General features: G+C 39.4%; 2 protein-coding genes across 16 annotated transcripts in view; one reads left to right on the top strand and one right to left on the bottom strand.

Moving 5' to 3' along the window:
• Nucleotides 1-15,670, top strand: part of CSPP1 (centrosome and spindle pole associated protein 1) — a 225,941-nt gene extending 210,271 nt beyond the window's left edge. For 13 of the 14 annotated variants that reach the window (XM_059901811.1, XM_059901810.1, XM_059901821.1 and 10 more), the window contains 5 exons: nucleotides 41-87; nucleotides 3,237-3,300; nucleotides 10,832-10,962; nucleotides 12,815-12,953; nucleotides 14,816-15,670. In XM_059901811.1, coding sequence (XP_059757794.1) covers nucleotides 41-87; nucleotides 3,237-3,300; nucleotides 10,832-10,962; nucleotides 12,815-12,953; nucleotides 14,816-15,027 — 593 coding nt within the window. In that variant the 3' untranslated portion in view covers nucleotides 15,028-15,670. Of the gene's footprint in view, nucleotides 1-40; nucleotides 88-3,236; nucleotides 3,301-10,831; nucleotides 10,967-12,814; nucleotides 12,954-14,815 lie in introns of those variants that run through there. The other variant, XM_059901818.1, reaches the window with a different exon arrangement.
• Nucleotides 15,671-16,774: 1,104 nt separating this feature from the next.
• ARFGEF1 (ADP ribosylation factor guanine nucleotide exchange factor 1) overlaps nucleotides 16,775-20,597 on the bottom strand; it is a 145,025-nt gene continuing 141,202 nt past the window's right edge. For both annotated transcript variants that reach the window (XM_059902335.1, XM_059902336.1), the window contains exons 38-39: nucleotides 19,674-19,791; nucleotides 16,775-18,228 (exon numbers count right to left, since the gene is read on the bottom strand). In XM_059902335.1, coding sequence (XP_059758318.1) covers nucleotides 18,064-18,228; nucleotides 19,674-19,791 — 283 coding nt within the window. In that variant the 3' untranslated portion in view covers nucleotides 16,775-18,063. The remainder of the gene's footprint in view (nucleotides 18,229-19,673; nucleotides 19,792-20,597) is intronic.

The following is a 20,597-nucleotide window of genomic DNA, read 5'->3' as shown; positions in this document are numbered from 1 at the left end:
TCTAACCTTTAAATTTGTTTTTGCTCTCCATTGGCTACAGTTGACTTGGATGCTGTCCCAAGCACTAAAGTACGAGACCACAGAATGGTAAGAAAACAGTTATAATTTTTCAAGCTAGTTTTTGGGTGATAGAAATTTTTAGGAGTATGGTAAGTGAGTATTCCAATTTTGAATTCTTCAGGAATATTGAGTTAAGAGAATTTAAAACTTGTCCCATCAGTGTAGTGGGTAGCTAAAGAGATATTAGTGTTAATATGTAGAGAAAGCATATTGTAATGAGTAAAAACAAGACTCTAGAGCTAGGCTGTTCAAGTTAGTCTGTTTTTAGCTGTGTGACTTCAGGCAGGGTATTTAATCTTTCTTTGCCTCAGTTTCCTAATCTGTAAAGTGGGATGATAGTGTTTCTCTCTGAGGGTGGCTGTAAGATTAAAATCAATTAATATCTGCAGGCACTTAGTGACAGGCCTAGCATGTAGTAATTTCCATATAAATGTTTATTAACTAAATAAAAAATAGCTCAAAGGTTGTTGTGAGGATTAAATGAGATAATATATTAAAAGCCCTTATAGGGCCTGTCCCATAATGAGTGAGGTCAGTTATCAGCAGTAGTGGAAGTAAGAGTCTATAATACATGTATGTAATGGTGAGACCTATCAAGAAGATAAGCAAGGTAAGGGCATAACTCTTATCCTGAGGAAGTGACTATCAAGCAAAGACTGAACAAAAGGAAGGGGATGAGCCAGTTTTCATTCAACAAATATTTGTTCAATACTTACTGTGGACCAGCTAATATTCTAGGTGTTTGTGGGCACAGGAGTGAACAAAAGGAACAAAAATCTTTGCCCTCTGAGGGCTTACTTTCTAGAAAGAAGGAGAGACAATAGACAAAATATTTAGTACGTTGAATCGTGGGGCTCTGGAGAAAATGATAGCTGGGAAGGGGGCACTGGGAGGACGAGATGGAAGGGTTCACTGCAGGGAAGGCCTCACTGTGAGTGGGTAACATTTGAAAAAGGACATCAGGGAGGTGTCGTGTGAAATATCGGGGGACACATCTGGAGGAAGAGCCTCCCAGGCAGAGGCCCCGGCAGGACAGCCTCGTGTGTGCTAGGAGAGCGGGGGTACCGCGGAGCCTGGACCTCCAGGAGCAGGGGTGGGTGGGAGCAAATGAGGCAGAGAGTGAGGGGCAGCAGAGCCTCAGGGGGCCTTAGGGTGTTGCCTTTTATGCTGTGAATGTGGTGAGAGGCTTCCAAAGTTTTGAGCAGAGGAGTGACATGATTGGTTTCATGTTTTAACAACTGACTGCCATTCCCTGAGAATAGACTGCGGGGGACAGGAGGCTACTGCTATAATCTAATTAAGAGATAAGGTGATTTAGCCTGGAGTGGGAGCAGTGGAAGTCAGAAGTGGTTGGATTTATTTTGAAAGGAGATAGGATTTTTGACATATTGGATGTGGGGTACGAGAGGAGTCAAAGGTGACTTCAAGGTCTTTCGTTGGAGTTGCTATTTACAGAGATGAAGAAGCAGGAAAAACGGGTTTCAGGGTGAGGGAGAAGGTCAGGAACTTAGTTATAGTCATGGTAGGTTTGAGATGCCTGCTAGACAAATAGTTGGAGCTGGTGAGTAGATGGATAAGAGAGAGAGTTTGAGGAAAGACTGAGGTTGAAAATAAATTTAATCTTCCCCCACACTGATGATACAGGTAGTATTATCCCTATTTTCAGATTATAAAAGTAAGACTCAGCTAGGCTGTTAGTTGCCCAGCGTTACCAGTTGGTAGCTGTTGGTGCTTGGTTTTGAAGTGATAATGGTGATAACGACGTTGCAGTAGCAACAGTCTGTACGTGCGCGAGGTACTTGACATTTATTTGCTCTGAAGTTCACAACAAGGTATGCTTATCCCCATTTTACATAAGAGGAAACTGCTAGCCATGGCCACACAGCCAGTGAGCAGAAAAGCCCATGTCTGAGTGCAGGCTGGACTCCGGAGCCCCTCCCTGTCCCTGTACCACATTGCTTGAGATGTATGGACACCTTTTCTGAATACCCTGTAGGTTTCTCTGTATGTGGCAGCCATATTTCTCAGTGAAAAGATACTGAAATTTAACTTCTGGGATTTTGATCAAAATCCTGGATTAATAACACCATATTTTGCTGAGTAGAAACTGAGCATAAGCCAACAGTTTAACATGGCTGTTACAAAAAAAGCTAAAAAATGTTGGGTTCACCTTCCTAGAAACTGGATTATATGGAAAACGCAAGGTGAAACTGGGGAAGAGTGTCAGGGAGAAGATAGGGCTGAGGTGGGCTTTGATCACTCTTCCCTGTGTGTGAAGGACTGTGATGCAGGAGAGAAGCTGGGCAGTGTGTGTGCAGCGCTAAGAACAGCTGGTGAATGTTAGATGCTATTATTACCATTACTGTCATGCTAGAAAGCAGAAGTAGAGTCAGTGGGTGTTAAATGTAAAAGAATTCAGTACATGGAAGAACTCAGTGAAAGAGAAGAACTTTCCGATAACCAATGCTATGTCTCAGTGGAATGCATTTCCTTAGAAATTAATGGACAGCTCTTCACTGGAGTATTCTAGCACATCCTAGAAATCTGGAAGGGAAGTGCAGGGAGGTGGCGTTGGGTGACTTTAGGTTCCTTCCAACATGTAAGGTGACATTATTGTAAAACTCTCTATATGTAAATTTCTTACCTCTAATTTGAGAGCTCATTACAAGCCCAACCCTAGCATTATTTTTTCCCTACTCCTTTGTCCCTCTCTATCTGTGCTATGCCTTTGTGACAGCTGCTGTCACGTGGGGCTGTCATTATCTGAGGGTATGCCTCTCCCCCATGGGACTGTGATCCACTCCAGAACAGAAACTCTTGCTCATCTTTGTATCTCCAGTTCCTAGCACAGAGGTAATAGTAAGTGCACTAAACAGATTTATTGAGAGAATGAATGAATCTCGACATGGTTTAAAGACTTTTAATGTTAAAGTGGGTTCATTGCTTCATACTCTATTATATTTTTATCAGCAATAATGTAACTCTTAATAAAAGGTCCTTCCTGTATTTTCTGGGTGTTGGAATGTGGCGGAGGAGGGAAGCAGCCAGTTCTACCTCTCCCTATCCTCTTTTGCTAATTTTGGGGAGAGTGTGGAGACTTGTGCCTTAGTACAAATTTGCTGTTTTTCCACACAGGACTAATAAAAATAGTCATTAATATATGATGTTTCTTTTAGCCCAGAGATGACACTAATGATTTCTTGAAAAATTCATTACTGGAATCTGATAGTGCTTTTATTGGTGAGTATATTTATTTTACCAACCTATTTCTTTAAATATTAAGCATTATTTATACTTATTTTAAGTGTTTTTCTCCATACTTAAAAAAATCAGTACTTTACTCTTTGTTGTGCAAGATGGTAAAAAAAGGGAATATTTTGTATTACTAATAGTCATCAAATATAACTTAACAAAATTTTCAAAATCAGATACTTAATACACACACAAACACACAAATGAGTACAAGTAAAACTGGGGAAATTTGAATAAGATCAGAGGAGTTTATCAGTATCTTGGGTGTGAGGCTGTTGCCCCTGTTGTACAGAATGTTACCGTTGTGGGGAACGAGGCAAACTGTACAAGGGGGTCTCCCTTACTGCTTACAAGTGCATGTGAATCCACAGTTATCTTAGTAAATATTTTAATTTTAACAAGCCATAAGAATATAACTTAGTCTTGAGAAGATATGTGAAGGTACATGTACTGTAATAGACACTTATAATTGTGTGCTCTGATCATAAGCATTTCTGCTATCCTAGGTCCATCAGGGAATTCTCCATTCTACATGTTAGTTTTATTTCATGTCAATTACTTTATATTTTCAAGTGATCAGCGTTCCAAACTAGCCTATATTTCTTTCTGTTTTTTCTTTTTTAATGAGTTTTTCTTTTGCAAGGAAGTCATACTGTGGAGAGTGAGTAAAGATAGAGAAATCAGTAGGAAATAGGGATGGGAAGATGGCTCATTAGACATCAGGGAAATGTGACCAGTTCCTGCTAATAATGAAGACAGTCTGGGGCACTCAAGACAGTGTCTCAGAATATTTCATTACATAGACCTTATACTAGACCAAAGATATGCAGTCTGTGTTTTTGATTAATGGTCACCACAAGTATCCCCTAGTCATGACTGTTGCCACTGTTCTGATGAATGTGGGTAAGGCTGGTAGTGTCAATGTTTTTTTTTTTTTTTTTTTTTTTGAGAAGTCACAATCTGCCAAATACAATTTGAATAGGCCTACATCTATTAAAGAAATTGAAAGAAATTGAGAGGTGGGGGAAGTGGAGAAATGTTGGTCAAAGGGTACAAACTTTCATTTATAAGTTGAATATCTGGGGATATAATGGACAGCATGGCGACTATAGTTAATAATACTGCATTTTATACTTGAAAGTTGTTATGAGAGTAGAACTTTAATGCTCTTACTGTAACAACAATAATAACAACACAGTGGTAATCATGTGAGGTGAAGGATGTGTAAACTAGCCTTATTGTGGTAAACATTTCACAATCCTCACATTGTGCTCCTTAAACTCACACAGTATGTCAGTTATATCTCAATAAAGCTAGGAAAAAACCCCAAATTGACTGTAATAACAATAAAAAAAGAAATTGAATCAATAATTAATAACCTTCCAAAACAGAAAACACCAGGCCCAGATGGGTTCAGTGGTGAATTCTACCAAACATTTACTGAAGACTTATACCAATTCTCTACAGCCTCTTCTAGAAGATAGAAATAGATGGAATACTCCTAACTCATTCTATGTGGCCAGCATTACTCTAATACCAAAACCAGACAAAGACATCATAAGAAAAGAAAACTGTAGATCAGTAGCAAATTGAATCCAACAATGTATAAAGAGAATTATATACCACGACTAAGTAGGATTTATACCAGTTATGCAAAACTGGGTTACATTCAGTATAATTCATTCAAATATAATTCATTGCTTTAACAGGCTAAAGAAAAAAATCTTCATTATCATCATTATCAATAGATGCAGAAGCATTAAACAAAATCCAACACCTTATTCATGATAATTGTCAGCAAACTTAGAGGGGGACTTCCTCAACTCCCTAGAGAACATCTACAAAAAACCTACAGCTAGCATTTAGTGATGAGAAACTAGCAACTTTCCTGCTAAGCTAAGAAACAAGATGAAGATGTCCCCTCTTACCACTCTTCAACATCATTATGGAAGTCCTAGCTAATTCAGTAAGGCAAGAAAAGGAAATAAAAGGTACACAGATTGGGAAAGGATAAATAATACTGCCTTTGTGCACAGATGACATGATTGTAGGAAATGTGAAAGAATGAATCCCCCACCACCAAACCCCCCCCCCAATATTAATAAGCAGTTATAGCAAGCTTGCAGAATACCAGGTTAATACACAAAAGTCAATCATTTTCCTATATACCAGCAATGAACAAGTAGAATTTGAAATTTAAATACAATATCATTTACATTAGCACCCCCCCAAAAGAAATATTTAGATGAAAATCTTACAAAACATGTACAAGATCTATATAAGGACAACTATGGAACTCTCATCAAAGAAATAAAATAACTAAATAAATGGGGAAATATTCCATGTTCATGGATTGGGAGACTCAGTATTGTCAAGAGGTCAGTTCTTCCCAACTTGTCTATAGATTCAGTGCAATCCCAATGAAAATCCCAGCAAGTTATTTTGTGGGTATCAACGAACTGATTCTAAAGTTTATATGGAGAGGCAAAATACCCAGAATATCCAACAGAATACTGAAGAAGAAAGAACAGTCAGAGAACTGACAGTACCTGACTTCAAGACTTTCTGTAAAGTTACAGTAATCAAGACAGTGTGGTATTGGCAAAAGAACAAATAGATCAGTGGAACAGAATAGAGACCCTAGAAATAGACCCAAACAAGTATAGTTAACTGTTCTTTGACAAAAGAACAAAGGCAGTACAGTGGAGAAAAGATTGGACATCTACATGCAAAAAAGTGAATCTAGACACAGACGTTACACCCTTCACAAAAATCAACTCAAAATGGACCACAGACCTAAAGGAATCAGGCTCCCTGACTTCAGACTATACTACAAAGCTACAGTAATCACGACAATAAGGTACTGGCACAAAAACAGAAATATAGGTCAATGGAACAAGATAGAAAGCCCAGAGATAAACCCACGCACATATGGTCACCTAATCTATGACAAAGGAGGCAAGAACATGCGATAGAGAAGAGACAGTCTCTTCAATAAGTGGTGGTGGGAAAACTGGACAGCTACATGTAAAAGAATGAAATTAGAACACTCCCTAACACCATACACAAAAATAAACTAAAAATGGATTAAAGACCTAAATGTAAGACTGGACACTGTAAAACTCTTAGAGGAAAACATAGGCAGAACACTCTGACATAAATCACAGCAAGCTCTTTTTTGATCCACCTCCTAGAGTAATGAAAATAAAAAACATAAACAAATGGGATTGAAGCTTAAAAGCCTTTGCACAGCAAAGGAAACCATAAACAAAGCAAAAAGACAACCCACAGAATGGGAGAAAATATTTGCAAACGAAGCAACCGACAAGGGATTAATCTCCAGAATATACAAACAGCTCATGCAGTTCAGTATCCAAAAAACAACCCAATCAAAAATGGGTGGAAAATCTAAATAGACATTTCTCCAAAGAAGACATACAGATGGCTAAAAAGCACATGAAAAGATGCTCAACATCACTAATGATTAGAGAAATGCAAATCAAAACTACAATGAGGTATCACCTCACACCAGTCAGAATGGCCGTCATCAAAAAATCTACAATGAATGGTGGAGAGGGTGTGAAGAAAAGGGAACCCTCCTACACTGTTGGTAGGAATGTAAATTGGTATAGCCACTATGGAGAACAGTATGGAGGTTCCTTAAAAAACTAAAAATAGAACTACCATATGACTCAGCAATCCCACTCCTGGGCATATACCCGGAGAAAACCATAATTCAAAAAGATACATGCACCCCAATGTTCGTTGCAGCAGTATTTACAATAGTCAGGACATGGAAGCAACCTAAATGTCCATCAGCAGAGGAACGGATGAAGAAGATGTGGTATATATACACATACAATGGAGTATCACTCAGCCATAAAAAAGAACAAAATAATGCCATTTGCAGCAACATGGATGGACCTAAAGATCATCATATTGAGTGAAGTCAGACAGAGAAAGACAAATATCATATATCGCTTATATGTGGAATCTTAAAAAAAAAAAAAGGGGGGGGTACAAATGAACTTATTTACAAAACAGAAGTAGAGTCACAGATGTAGAAAACAAACTTTTACCAGGGGATAAGTGGGGCAGGGGGAGGGATAAATTGGGAGATTGGGATTGACATATACACACTATTATATATAAAATAGATAACTAATAAGAACCCGCTGTACAGCACAGGGAACTCTGTAATGACCTATATGGGAAAAGAAGAGTGGATATATATATATATATATATAACTGATTCACTTTGCTGTACACCTGAAACTAACACAACATTGTAAAGCAACCATACTCCAATAAAGATTAAAAAAAAAAAAAAAAAAGGACCATAGACCTAAATGTAAAATGCAAAAACTATAAAACTCCTAGAAGATAACATAGGAGAAAACCTAGAAGAACTTGGGCATGGCAATGGCTTTTTAGATACAACACCAGAGCACAATCTATGAGAGAAATAATAGATAAACTGGACTTCATTAAAATTAAACTTCAATGCTCTGCGAATGACGATATCAAGAGAATAAGACAAGCCATAGACTGGGAGAAAATATTTGCAGAAGACACATCTGACAAAGGACACTTATCCAAGGAACACAAAGAACTCTTAAAACTCAACAAGAAGCAACCCAATTAAAAGATGGGCAAAAGATCCAGACACTTCACCAAAGACAGACAGATGGCAAATAAGCATATGAAAAGGTGCTCCACATCATGTCATTAGGGAAATGCAAATCATGTGCCATCAGGGAAATTCAAATTAACACAACAAGATACCACTACATACCTATTAGAATGGCCATGGGACTTCCTTGATGGTCCAGTGGTTAAGAATCCACCTTTCAGTGCAGGGGACATGGGTTTGATCCCTGGTGGGGGAACTAAGATCCCACATGCCCCGGGGGAACTAAGATCCCACATGCCCCAGGGTAACTAAGCTTGTGCGCTCTGGAGCCTGTGCGCCACAACTAGAGAGCCCGTGCACCACAACTGCTGAGCCTGTGTGCCCCAATGAAAGATCCTGCGTGCCGCAGCTAAGACCTGACGCAGCCAAATAAATATTAAAAATATTTATCATGAAAGTTCTGGATTGCAAAATCCAGAACATGGACACCACCAAATGCTGGCAATATGTGGAGCAATAGGAACTCTCACTCATTGCTGGTGGGAATGGAAAATAGTACCATCACTTTGGAAGACAGTTTCGTGGTTTCTTACAAAAGTAAACATACTCTTAACGATATGATCCAGCATTCACATTCCTTGGTATTTACCCAAAGGAGTTGAGACTTATGTTCACACAAAAACCTGCACACAGATGTTTATAGCAGTTTATCCATCTTTGCTAAGACCTGGAAGCAACTGAGTTGTCTCTAAGATGAATGGATATATATAAATATATATATAATATACAGTGGTAGACCCAAACAATGCAATATTATTCAGTGCTAAAAAGAAATGCGCTACAAAGCCATGAAAAGACATGGAGGAAACTTGAATGTTTATAAGTGAAAGAAGCCAATCTGAATAGGCTACATACTATATGATTCTAACTACATGATTTTCTGGAAAAGGTCAAACTATGGAGGCAGTAAAAAAAAAAAAAAAAAAATCCAATCAGTGGTTGCCAGAGGTTACAGCAGAGGGAGGAATGAATGGGTGGAGCAGAGGATTTTTAGGGCAGTGAAGCTATTCTATATGATACGGTAATGGTGGATCTGTTAAAACCCATAGAATGTACAACCCCAAGAAATGAACCCTAATGTAAGCTATGGACTTAGGCGATGGTGATGTGTCAGTGTAGGTCTGCGGGGCTGCTGATGGATGGGTAGGCTACGAGTATGTGGTGGCAGGGGGCATACAGGCATTCTCTGTGCTTTCCACTCAGTTTTACTGACCGTAAAAACTTGTAAGTAAACCGTTTCAAAAAAAGAGCAAGTGAATTAGTGGTGGGGTATAATAAAGAAGTCAGAAAACTTATATTTTTGGAGTTTTAGAAAACCCCGTATCTCATTCAATAGAATATAGTTATTGCTGCTTAAAAAAAAAAGCTATATACTTTAACTTTCAGAAATTTGAATATCAATTATATATTAAATGATAGCATTTTATCAATGTTCCATTTCCTGAATGTGGTAATCAGACTGTGGCTGTGGAAGACACAGCCCTTGTTCTTAGATGGTGCCTGATGAAGTATTTTGGACTGAGTGTCATGATGCCTGCAGCTTACTGGTTCTGCAAAAAGTAAACACTGCCCCCTCCCCACCGCTGTTTCTAGTTATAAACTAATTGTGGCAAAATAAGAAATGGTGACTTTAGGTATTCATTGTATTATAATTTTTCCTTAAGTTTTAATTTTTTCAAAATAAAGTTGGGGAAAAAATTCTAAATGTTTTAAGTAATGTATTCATCTCCATGGTCAAATAGGCTGTTGGCTCACTTAGAATGGCTGTGATCCAAAAGAATGACAATTCCAAGTGTTGGTGAGGATGTGGGCACACTAGAACCTTCTTACAATGTGAAATGGTTCTACCTCCTCCAAATGCTAAACATAGTTACCATAACATCCAGCAATTTCACTCCTAGGAATATACCCCAAAGGAATGAAAACATATGGCCACAAAAAGACATGTACATGAACATTCATAGTAACATTATTAATAATCTTCAATGAAAAACAGTTCAAATGTCTATCAACTGGTGAGTGCATAGGCAAAATGAGATATGAGATATGGATATATGGCATAGTATTACTCAGCAGTAAAAACAACAACAACAAAAAACAAACAAAAAAGAACTACAGTTGACCCTTAACAACATGGGTTTGAAATAGGTCCACTGAATAGAGTTTTTTCAATAAATATAGTACCTGTATTTCCATTTCACAGACCTTTAAATTAAGTGTGGGGGAAGTCTGTGTTTGATTAGAGATCACAGTATTTGGAATCTTTAGAAGTAGGGTTTGAGTCCTGATTCAGTCCACACTGTTTCAGCTTCCTGCCCTTGGGTGAGTCATTTATCATTTCCTTTGTTTTTGAGGCAGATAGCAGTATGTGGATTTTCAACTGCACAGGGGGTCGGCGTCCCTAATCACCATGTTGTTCAAGGGTCAACTGTACTGATACACAGTACAACATAGATGAACCTCAAACACATTATGCTGACAGACACAAAATATTACATTGTATAATTCCATTTATATGGAATCTCAGGAATGGTAAATCTCCAGACTGAAGGCAGATCAGTGTTCACATGGGGTTGGCAGGTGGGAGTAGGGAATGATTTTGCCAGTGAGCACAGGGGAACTTTTTGAGCTGATAGAAATGTTGTAAAACTTTGTAGTGATTGTGCAATTCTATAAAAATCACTGAACTGTACATTTATAGTGGGTGAATTTTACTATATGTAAATAACATCTTAATAAAGCTATTAAAAGACAGTCTTGGTTTAGCTTTGAATAAAAAGATGTGAAATGGTCGATGTTTAAGGCTTCTCCCCGTGTGGCCTCTAGGTGCATACGGCGAGACATATCCTGCCATCGGCGAGACATATCCTGCCATCGAGGATGACGCCCTCCCTCTGCCATCACAGCTGCCCTCTGCGAGGGAGCGCAGGAGGAACAAACTGAAAGGACTCGACTTTGTATGTATGATATGTCCTTTTCTTTTTTCGAGTTTAGGAATGAGAGGTCTGGGTTCTCACCCATGCTAAATTGGTGTAGTCCAATAAAGAGAGAACTTGCTCTGGAATAAGGTGTACATTGGTCTGAACCTAGGCTCTACCACCAAATACTGGATGACCGTGAGGTTATTGGACTCAAAAGGTCGTCTGAGTTATAGCATATATGTAACTTATTCCTTTTATTGCTGAATAATATTTCATTGTATGGATATTCCACTATTGTTTATCCATTCAACAACTGATGGACATTTGGGCTGTTCACACTTTTTCTGTTATGAATACTGCTGCTTTTAACATTTGCACACAAATTTTATAATGTTTTCATTTCTTTTGCTTGTGTGTATGTGTACACACGCATACCTAAGAGTAGAATTGTTGGGTTACATACTAACTACATTTAACATTTTGAGGAACTGCCAGACTGTTTTCCAAAGTGGCTGCACCATTTTACATTCCCACCAACAGTCTATGAAGGTTCCAGTTTTTCTACAGTCTGGCCAACATTTGTTAGCGAGTGTAAAGTGATATTTCATTGTGGGTTTGATTTGTATTTTCCTGATTAATGATGTTGAACATCCTTTCTTGTGCGTCTTAGCCATTTGTCGATCTTCTTTGGAGACAGGTCTATTCAAATCCTTTGCCCATTTTCAAATCAGGTTGTCTTTTTATTGTTGAGTCCTAAGTTCTTTATAGATTCTGGATACAAGTCCTATATTAGATATATGACTTGCAGATATTTTCTTGATGGTGTCCATCGAAACACAGAAGCTTCTAATCTTGACAGAGGTACACCTTATCAATCTTCTTTTTTTGCTTGTGCTTTTGTGCTTTTTGTACTTTCTGTGCTTTTTTCATATCTAAGAAACCAGTGCCTAACCCAAGATCATGAAAGTTACTTCTGTGTTTCCTTCTAAGAGCTTTATAGTTTTTGCTCTTAAAGTTACATCAGTGAATCCACTTTGAGCTAATTTTTGCAAATGGTGTGAGGTATAGGGATCCAAATTCATTATTTACATGTGGATATTGTTATTCTGGTACCATTTGTTGAAAAGACTCCTTTCCCCTAGTGAATTGTATTGGCTTTTCTGCCCGTAAGTATAAGGGCTTATTTCTGGACTCTTCTGTTCCATTCGTCTATGTCTATCCTTATGCCAGTACTACCCTGTCTTGATTTTTTAAAAAAAATTTATTTATTTTTGGCTGCGTTGGATCTTTGTTGCTGCACATGGGCTTTCTCTAGTTGCAGTGAGCGGGGGGCTACTCTTCGTTGTGGTGCACGGGCTTCTCATTGCGGTGGCTTCTCTTGTTGTGGAGCACAGGCTCTAGGTGCACAGGCTTCAGTAGCTGTGGCTCACAGGTTCTGGAACGCAGGCTCAGTAGTTGTGGCGCATGGGCTTAGCTGTTCTGCAGCATGTGGGATCTTCCTGGACCAAGGCTCGAACCCATAGTCTCCTGCATTGGCAGGCAGATTCTCAACCACTGCGCCACCAGGGAAGCCTCCCGTCTTGATTTTATAGCTGGACTGATTCTTAGTCCCTACGTTTCAGTTTTTTTCCTTTTGTGTTTTATAATTCCCCACCTTTATCCAGTCTGGCAGCATTTATATGTTATCACAAATGCTATACCTTCATCTAAGCCTGCATGGATAAACATCAGGAGTTAGAAATATAAATGCTACAGATTTTCATTTGTTTTATTTTGTTCATCACACTATACATTTATCAAGGGCAAGAACATGTTTTGACTCACTGGTTTATTCTGAATATATTTCGCATTAATGATCGTTTCTTAAGTTCTCTTTTCTTAATTACAGGATAACAGTCATCCTAACGTACCACCAGATGGTCTCTCTTTAAAATCTGTATCCAGTGTAAATACCGATCAGCTTAGAATGAGAAACGAGGAACGAATGCGGAAACTGAATGAACTTCAGAATAAACCTGTTAATACAGGTAAATGGCCAAGTTTAATAGCCAACAGCAGATTGTGTGAGAACTCTTAAACCTGCTTCATGGAAGTTTTCACTAATGGCTGAGGGACAGAGGAAATGAGTTTTGAAAGCCTTTGAGTTGTAGGGCCTAGTTCAGCAAAACCAGGACGAAGGATTAATTTTGCATCAGATTCTATCTACCAGAGGGTGTACCCTTTTTCGAGTGGCTTCTCAACAGATAAGTTTTTGTGTATTAAATATATCCAGCCTTTGCTTTCAGCAGGGAAAATGTTGATTAGTATTGGCATCTCGCTTCCCTACGGAAGTGAGAGATTATCAGAAGTCGACTTTAAAACCTTGAGTTCTTTATGTAACACATCTATTATAAATCTGTAGTACTACAAAGAAAACTTTTTTACCTTTTTACTTGGCCTTCTGTACACAGATGTAAACAGAAAATAGGTATTTTTTGCTTTAAGTCAAAGTATAGCCTTCTCCTCATGCTGGGCGTTGCCGTCTCTCACCGCTTCGGTGAGCAGCAGGTTAAAGCTTATCACTGGGCACAGGCAGGCAGGGTGCTTCCTCAGGCAACTAACGAGCTCCTCTGCCAGCCCTAGGCCACCTTCCTTATGGAGATGCTGTTAGTCATTAGGATAATGGGACAATATTATAGTAATCAGCCTTAATTAGCTTTAGCAAATAGCAGAGTGGTCTACTTGGACAATTCTCTTTATTGTGTTAAGCTACATTACAATAATTTTCTAATAGCAGTTTTCTTAAGATATTTTTTAGATCCAATCTTTAATATTTGTTAATTTAAAACTATACTCAGTCTCCAGGAGTAAGATGTCATGCATTCTGATGGTGGTAATTTCATACCAAATACCAGCAAACATGGTAAACTGATGATAGAGCAGTATTTTTCATATCATACCTGGAAAACTGTGGACAGTGGGAAAGGAATGCTTTCTTTTTGGCTAAAAGGCATTTTAATCTGTACTAAGAAGTACCTATTCCTCAATTTCTTTTAGAACCAATAAGTTGAATTAGTATTTAACAGGGATATATACTTAAATTGAGAGAAAATAGACCATTTGAAGACTCTCCTCTTTTTCAGAAGGCTTTCAACTTCTAAACTTTTTTTTTTTAACATTGTCCTTTCAAACAGGAGCTTTTTGGTACGATGTGGGTTGATTACTCATTACATTGAGTGCACATGTCCCTTTGCTGAGGTAATCCTTCACAGACCAGGAGATGTAATTAAAAAAAAAAAAAAGAAATTGACATCACAGGGTAGGAAGACAGATTTTCCTATTATTATTATCTAATAAGTAAAATACAGATATAGAAGTTGAATATAACCAGTTAAAAGAATGCAACATAAGAGCTATATCTCTTAATGGAGTAAACACAACCTCTTAGATAAGGTATACGAATGGAAGTAATTTCATCCTGTCTAATGCTTTCCTAAAATGACCTTATTTCCTCAAAGCAGTGTTTATATTCAAGAGGCTAGGAATATTTCCAAAACCTTGCTAAATTAAAAACAAAGTTTTGCATGGCATCCCTCAGGTGACACAGAGTAAGACTGCTGACACTTCTACAGTCAACATTGGGTGCCATCTCCTTTGCTATCCTTGAATCCCTTTGGGTGCTGGTACCAGTACCGTGGAGTCACCTTGGTCAGTTGATTTTTTTTGTTTCTGTTCCTGGGTTTGCTTTCCTACCTCTAAAAGGAGGAGGTCTGAACAAAGCAGGACAGTTTAGAACACAGTACTGTGGAGAAGCGCAGAGCTCTAAGGGGTTAGACTACAGGAGACCTCTGTTCACGTGACCTGCCTGCCGCCCGTGTTACCTGAGTCATGTCTCTCTTGCCTCCATTAGATGATGAGAGTTCACTGGTTGACCCTGATGACATCATGAAGCACATGGGTGACGATGGATCGAACTCCGTAGCAACTGAGCCCTGGCTCCGCCCGGGCACCTCAGAAACGCTGAAACGATTCATGGCGGAGCAGCTGAGGCAGGAGCAGCAGCAGGTTCCTGTAAAACCAGGCGCTTCCACTTGGCAGGGCCTGTCTACTGCACATGGTTAAAATACACCTGTACTGGGCCCAGCAGTGCCTTTTCAGGTGAGAGGAATGTGAAATCTGAACCTTAATGATATGTGCTACTTTTGGCCCATACTTGGCAGTTACTTATGTTCCACCTGTATATAAGGTGTATTTTTTCCATGATGATGTATATGATGTATAGTATGTACATAAATAAAAGGACATGATTATTAATTTATATAATGTAGAATTGTATAGAATTACTTTTGCACAAATTTTGCCATAAATTAGGGTGGTAATGAGCTCTTGGAATCAACTACCGTATGTGCATTATTTAAAATTCTGCTTGTCAGTAAGATAAGGTGAATAAAACACAAGTGTCTTAACAGTACTGTAAAACCAGAATACTTTTGTCATATGTACATTTGCTATTGTTATCACTATTCAGAATAATTTTTCATTTAGTAAATATACTGGTTATAGCTGTTGCTATGTAATGAGGGAATCAAATGTGCTTATTTCCAGGTCAGTTATTAACTACTGATTCAGTATAAATGATGGGAGTTGTTAATGATTATATTCCCGTGAGCCATGCACTTAAGTGTCACATCATCCTTCTGCCTCTATTTTTGTGCCAATGAAGGCATTAATGTTTGCTATTTATATGATTTAACTACTTCTTGATAAAAATAAATTATTTTTATTACAAATGTCAATTTCTCATTTTAACTGGAATTGAGGTTTCTAGACAAGGTGTTCTAGAAGTTGAAGAGAGGCAGGAACACCCATGGGGAAAGGATGGGTTTTGGAATCCTTACTGCACCACTGTGGACCCTTGGGTGAGTTAGTTTTTCTAATCACTCCCTCCCTAAGAGGTGCCTTTAAAAAAGTAAAGAAAGACTAATTCAAATTCTTGGAAATAATTCTTAGAGTCTAGCACCATGACAGCTAAGAACACCCCCAGGCACTGATTGCACGTTTCCACTGATGTAATTAATGGGACACAAGATCAGATAGGGCTACCTCAAGTGTGAAACTTCTGGTATTTTGAATTTCAGCTGCATGTAAATTGCATGCTAATGTTTGTAATCGAATCATATCTTCATCTGAAAGTAATATGAAAGCCTCTGTCTCTGCTAGAGAAGAGTCCTGATATAATACCATAAAGTAACAAATCGCCAGGTCATTTGAAACACTTACCCTCAGAGAGGCCAGACGGTCATGGTGGCTCCTGGCTCTAGCATCCAGCTGGGCTTGAGCAGGGCTGTGTCTTGGGGATCATAAACGTAGTGCACTTATAAATGCTCTGTTCACAGTGACTGACTACTTACGATCTAAGAGATGCTACAGCAAAGACTGAACACTTCTCCTGTTTTTTAACACAACCATCAAAATAAATAGTCTTGGCATGTTCTATTTTCCTTTTCATGCTGGCGTACCACTCAACTTGGACTCTGAGGACACACGATGGCAGCCCTGTAAACCGCTCCAAAGTTAACTTCAACTTTAGCTCCTTCTCTCAGGATTCAAATAGTGCAGCCTTATTCTGGGTTAATAAATACACAAAATATTAAATTATGAATAGCGTATAGTTGAGAAAGCAGGATATGGGGGAGGCTCTAATGCCAGAAGCTGGAAAGAAACTATCAGAACTAAAGAACACTGAATTTACATGTAGCTGTGAATGAGAATATCCTTTCCCTAGTTGCATGGCTTTTAATTAAAAAAAAAAAAAAAAAAAGTCAATGAAACATGGGGCTGTGGATTACACAGGTTTTGATTGCACTGATGAAATAATCCAAAAACTTTATTGACCTATAACCTGATTAGAATATGCCAGATGAGGATCAATATTGTACAGAAAGTTGTACAGAATTTTTTTACATAGAAAACTTTACATCTGTACCATATACATTTTATCCATCTGAAAAAATTTTCTACATCCACTGTTAATACGGAATGCTTGACAATCTTGTCGTTTTGTTTAACCATCAGAGCACAATTCACAGTATGAATACATTTCCAGTAAATCTAACCTCCCCAAACCATGCCAGATTTGTTATTTTAATATATTCAACATTAAATTCTGTACATAGAGTAAAATCTAAATCAAGCCCCGCCACCCAAAAGAAAAGAAAAGGAAGTGACAGCAACCGAGAGTCATTTTGCAGTGATTCAAGTTTCGGTCCATGAAGGATCATTCTGTTTTAATGGCTCATCTTTAAAAGCCTGAAGAGAAGTGTATTACAGGTGGTTATGTCAGCAGGGATATTTTCTACCTTCTTTGTTGTTGATCATTACAAGTGTCAGCCACAACAGCTTCTGGGCTTGTTAAACCCTCAAAGTAATCACCCCCTAAAAAGGGCAAAACCAAAATCCCCACAAAATAAAAAAGACAAAAAGCTCAACCCAAATGTTTAGTGCATTTGACAAAATATTATAGGTACTTAGCAAATGAATAAGAAAATAAAGAAATAAAATAATACAGTGCAGGAAGAACTATATAATGTTTAAGATTTTTATATTACAGACCTGCATCTCTGTACAATTTTTCACAGAAGGATGATTACCAGTATCTCAGATAGCCTGAGTGTGCAAAAATCTTCAGAATAAGAATACCATAGTTGCTAAATATCTTTTACCATGAACAATAATTTCTTCTCCTCCCCCCAACCCCCAATTATAAACATTTTATCCTTCAAAATACAGCTCTCCTGAGTTGTACTTCTTGCAGAAGTTCAAATCTTTACATCTAGAGTTCTTTGGGTAAGTTTCACTTCCACACCTGCCAGAAATATGTGGGGCTCTCCCTGCCACCGAGGACAGGGAAGGACATGTGAGCATATAAGCTGACACTGTGGGAAAAAAAGCTCGTGAACCCAACACAACAAACAATCCATCAGGTTACAAAAGGGACTGGAGCACTGCAGGTTCGAGCTGAAGTTCTAAGCTTCTTTACCAGTAACCCTTAGACACTGCAATTCAGAGAAACCATTTTGCAGGTAGGAAACCTCAGCTCCGGGGTCCTTTTGAAGAACGGAGGGATGTAAACGCCAACAGAAGAATATTAACTTCCCATCATTGCTTGTTTATTCCAAGTTCCTGTTCAGGTGGTTGTGATATCTGAAAAACTACTCCAATTCGCAGAAAAAATCTTCTAAGAACAGCACGAAGTTCAGGAATCAAGTCAAATTGCATAATTTCACATAAGAGAGGGTAGTAGAACGATGCGTGAGCTTTAAACTGGGGGGAAACGAATTTTTCTGTTAGTAGTGCTTGCACTGCAAACCACAGAACCTCAAAGGGCCTTGAGAGGCAACTCACTTTGGGGCAATGCCCTGATGGGTGAAGACCGGAGACGCGTCTACATAAAGCAGTGATTATTGATCATGCAATTGAAAGATTGAGAAGTGTTCAAAACTTAATACATACATTATTCACTTGGTTATCTATCCTTATTTTGAAAAACATTTTCCATTACATTTCCTTGACAAACTTACGACAAACGTTTAGTATTTATCATTGTTTTCCCTGGGTAATAAGCAAAAGAAAGAAGCCAAGCAAGAACCACAGTTGAGTTTTTTATAAGCTATGGGGTACTGAAACTGCATCTTTTATTTGGTAAATAAAATTTTAATTTTTAGGGAAAATTCTACCTAATACTGCAATACAAACTACGAGGTCTCCAGGCAAAGATTATACATTCTATATTTATAGTTCAACTGATACACTTTGTAATTTTACTGTAGTTCTTTAACCTCTGAATACTAGTCGCCTGCCTATTTTCTGTCCTTTTCTGCTCTCCGCACCCCACAAGCTACAAGTAAGCAGTAATGACACACCGTGGTCAGAAAGCAAACTGTGGAATAAGGTAGACGGGTTGGAAGTCCTTCTCGGCCACTTGGCTGTTGGTGCCTTAAGTTAACTTCTCCAAGCTTTACCTGGCCCACGGGTCAGAGGGACACACACGTGGACAGAGCATGCGGCTTGGGATGGCTATCTGTGGGGCACCGAGTAGCATTACATGGCCTCTACAGGGTCCCAAACACCACCATGGCCTGTTGTGTCAAAATTCAGGCCACTGGACTAGGCATTTTTAAACCTATTCAGGGATCACAGTAACCCGTTTCCATTTACGTGGGCTGAAAGTTGCTACATTTTTTAAAGAGTGAAATGTGTATTTCTGAAAACTAAAAATATATATATATATGTAATATATATATATATATATACACACACACACACACACACACACACACACACAGAGCTCTACATTTATATTTTATCTTTATTTCTACTGGCTTAAAAGTCTTAAATGAGTTTATGGCCCATTCACTAGATGCTCTGGGTCGCATGGAACCAATCAAAATGCCAAAGGAATGGCTGAAGCCTGGAGCACAGGCCTGGGGCCCAGACGCAGCTGTGGCTGGGGGCGGATGGAGAGAGGGCTGGTCAGCAGTTTTGAAAATGGGGCAGAAGAGACTTCAGGGGGCAGGATGGGAGTTGACCATGTGCGGGAACCCAAGTCGCTTGTCAAGGCGTCTTTAGGGTTCCTCCCCTACTGAACCCCCACAGAATCACTGACTGGAGAGCAAAGCGGGGTGAGGAGGGAGCAGAGGGGGCCAGGGAGGTGCGAGCAGCAGGGGCCGCAGCCCGGATGCCAGTGAGGCGCGGGGTGCCGCACTTACCCTACGGTCGCTGATCTTCAGGACTTTAGTTAGAAACAAAAGCAGTAAGTTAGTCCAGGCTTCCCGATGACTTTCCGATGTTAGGGTAAGGAAGTAACTCAGGGCTTCGCTGCAGACACTGGAACAGAAAAGGTTCCCTGTCACATGTGCTTGCACACCTGCTGGTATGACATTCACAGAGAACAACTGAGACGAGGAGGGCAGTGGCTCTTAGGAACCTGCCAGACTCCATGTGTTTACATTAACTGGAGTGTCAACATAAACATTTATACGTTTTCCAAATAAAGATATCAGAAGAAGCCACTGCAGCTTACCAGGCAATGTACATTTTCCAAGTCTCGTTGAAGGCAACGCCACTGTGCGGGAGCACACACAGGGCTGGCATCAGGAGACCTGGGCTGACCCCTTCCCTCCCGCACTGTGACCGGGACGCTTCGGGGCCCTAACAGTCTCATCAACAAGATGGGGAAACAGAGCCCAGGTGACAGCTTGGCGTTCTAAAATGAATTTAATTGGTCTCTGAGAACGTCTATTCCCCCAAGAAGACACAAAAATACAATGTAGGGGCTTCCCTGGTGGCGCAGTGGTTAAGAGTCCGCCTGCCAATGCAAAGGACACGGGTTTGAGCCCTGGTCCCAGAAGACCCCACATGCTGCAGAGCAACTAAGCCCGCGAGCCACAACTACTGAGCCTGCGCTCTAGAGTCCGTGTGCCACAACTACTGAGCCCGTGTGCCACAACTCCTGAAGCCTGTGAGTCTAGAGTCCGAGCGCCGCAGCAGGAGAAGCCACCGCAATGAGAAGCCCGCACACCACAACGAAGAGTAGCCCCCGCTCGCCGCAACTAGAGAAAGCCTGTGTGCAGCAACAAAGATCCAACACCAAAAAAAAAAAAAAAAAAAAAAAAAAAAGATCCAACACAGCC

The sequence above is a fragment of the Balaenoptera ricei genome, chromosome 17 (assembly GCF_028023285.1).
Source record: "Balaenoptera ricei isolate mBalRic1 chromosome 17, mBalRic1.hap2, whole genome shotgun sequence".
NCBI lineage: Eukaryota > Metazoa > Chordata > Mammalia > Artiodactyla > Balaenopteridae > Balaenoptera > Balaenoptera ricei.
This window is presented reverse-complemented; position numbering and strand designations above follow the sequence as displayed.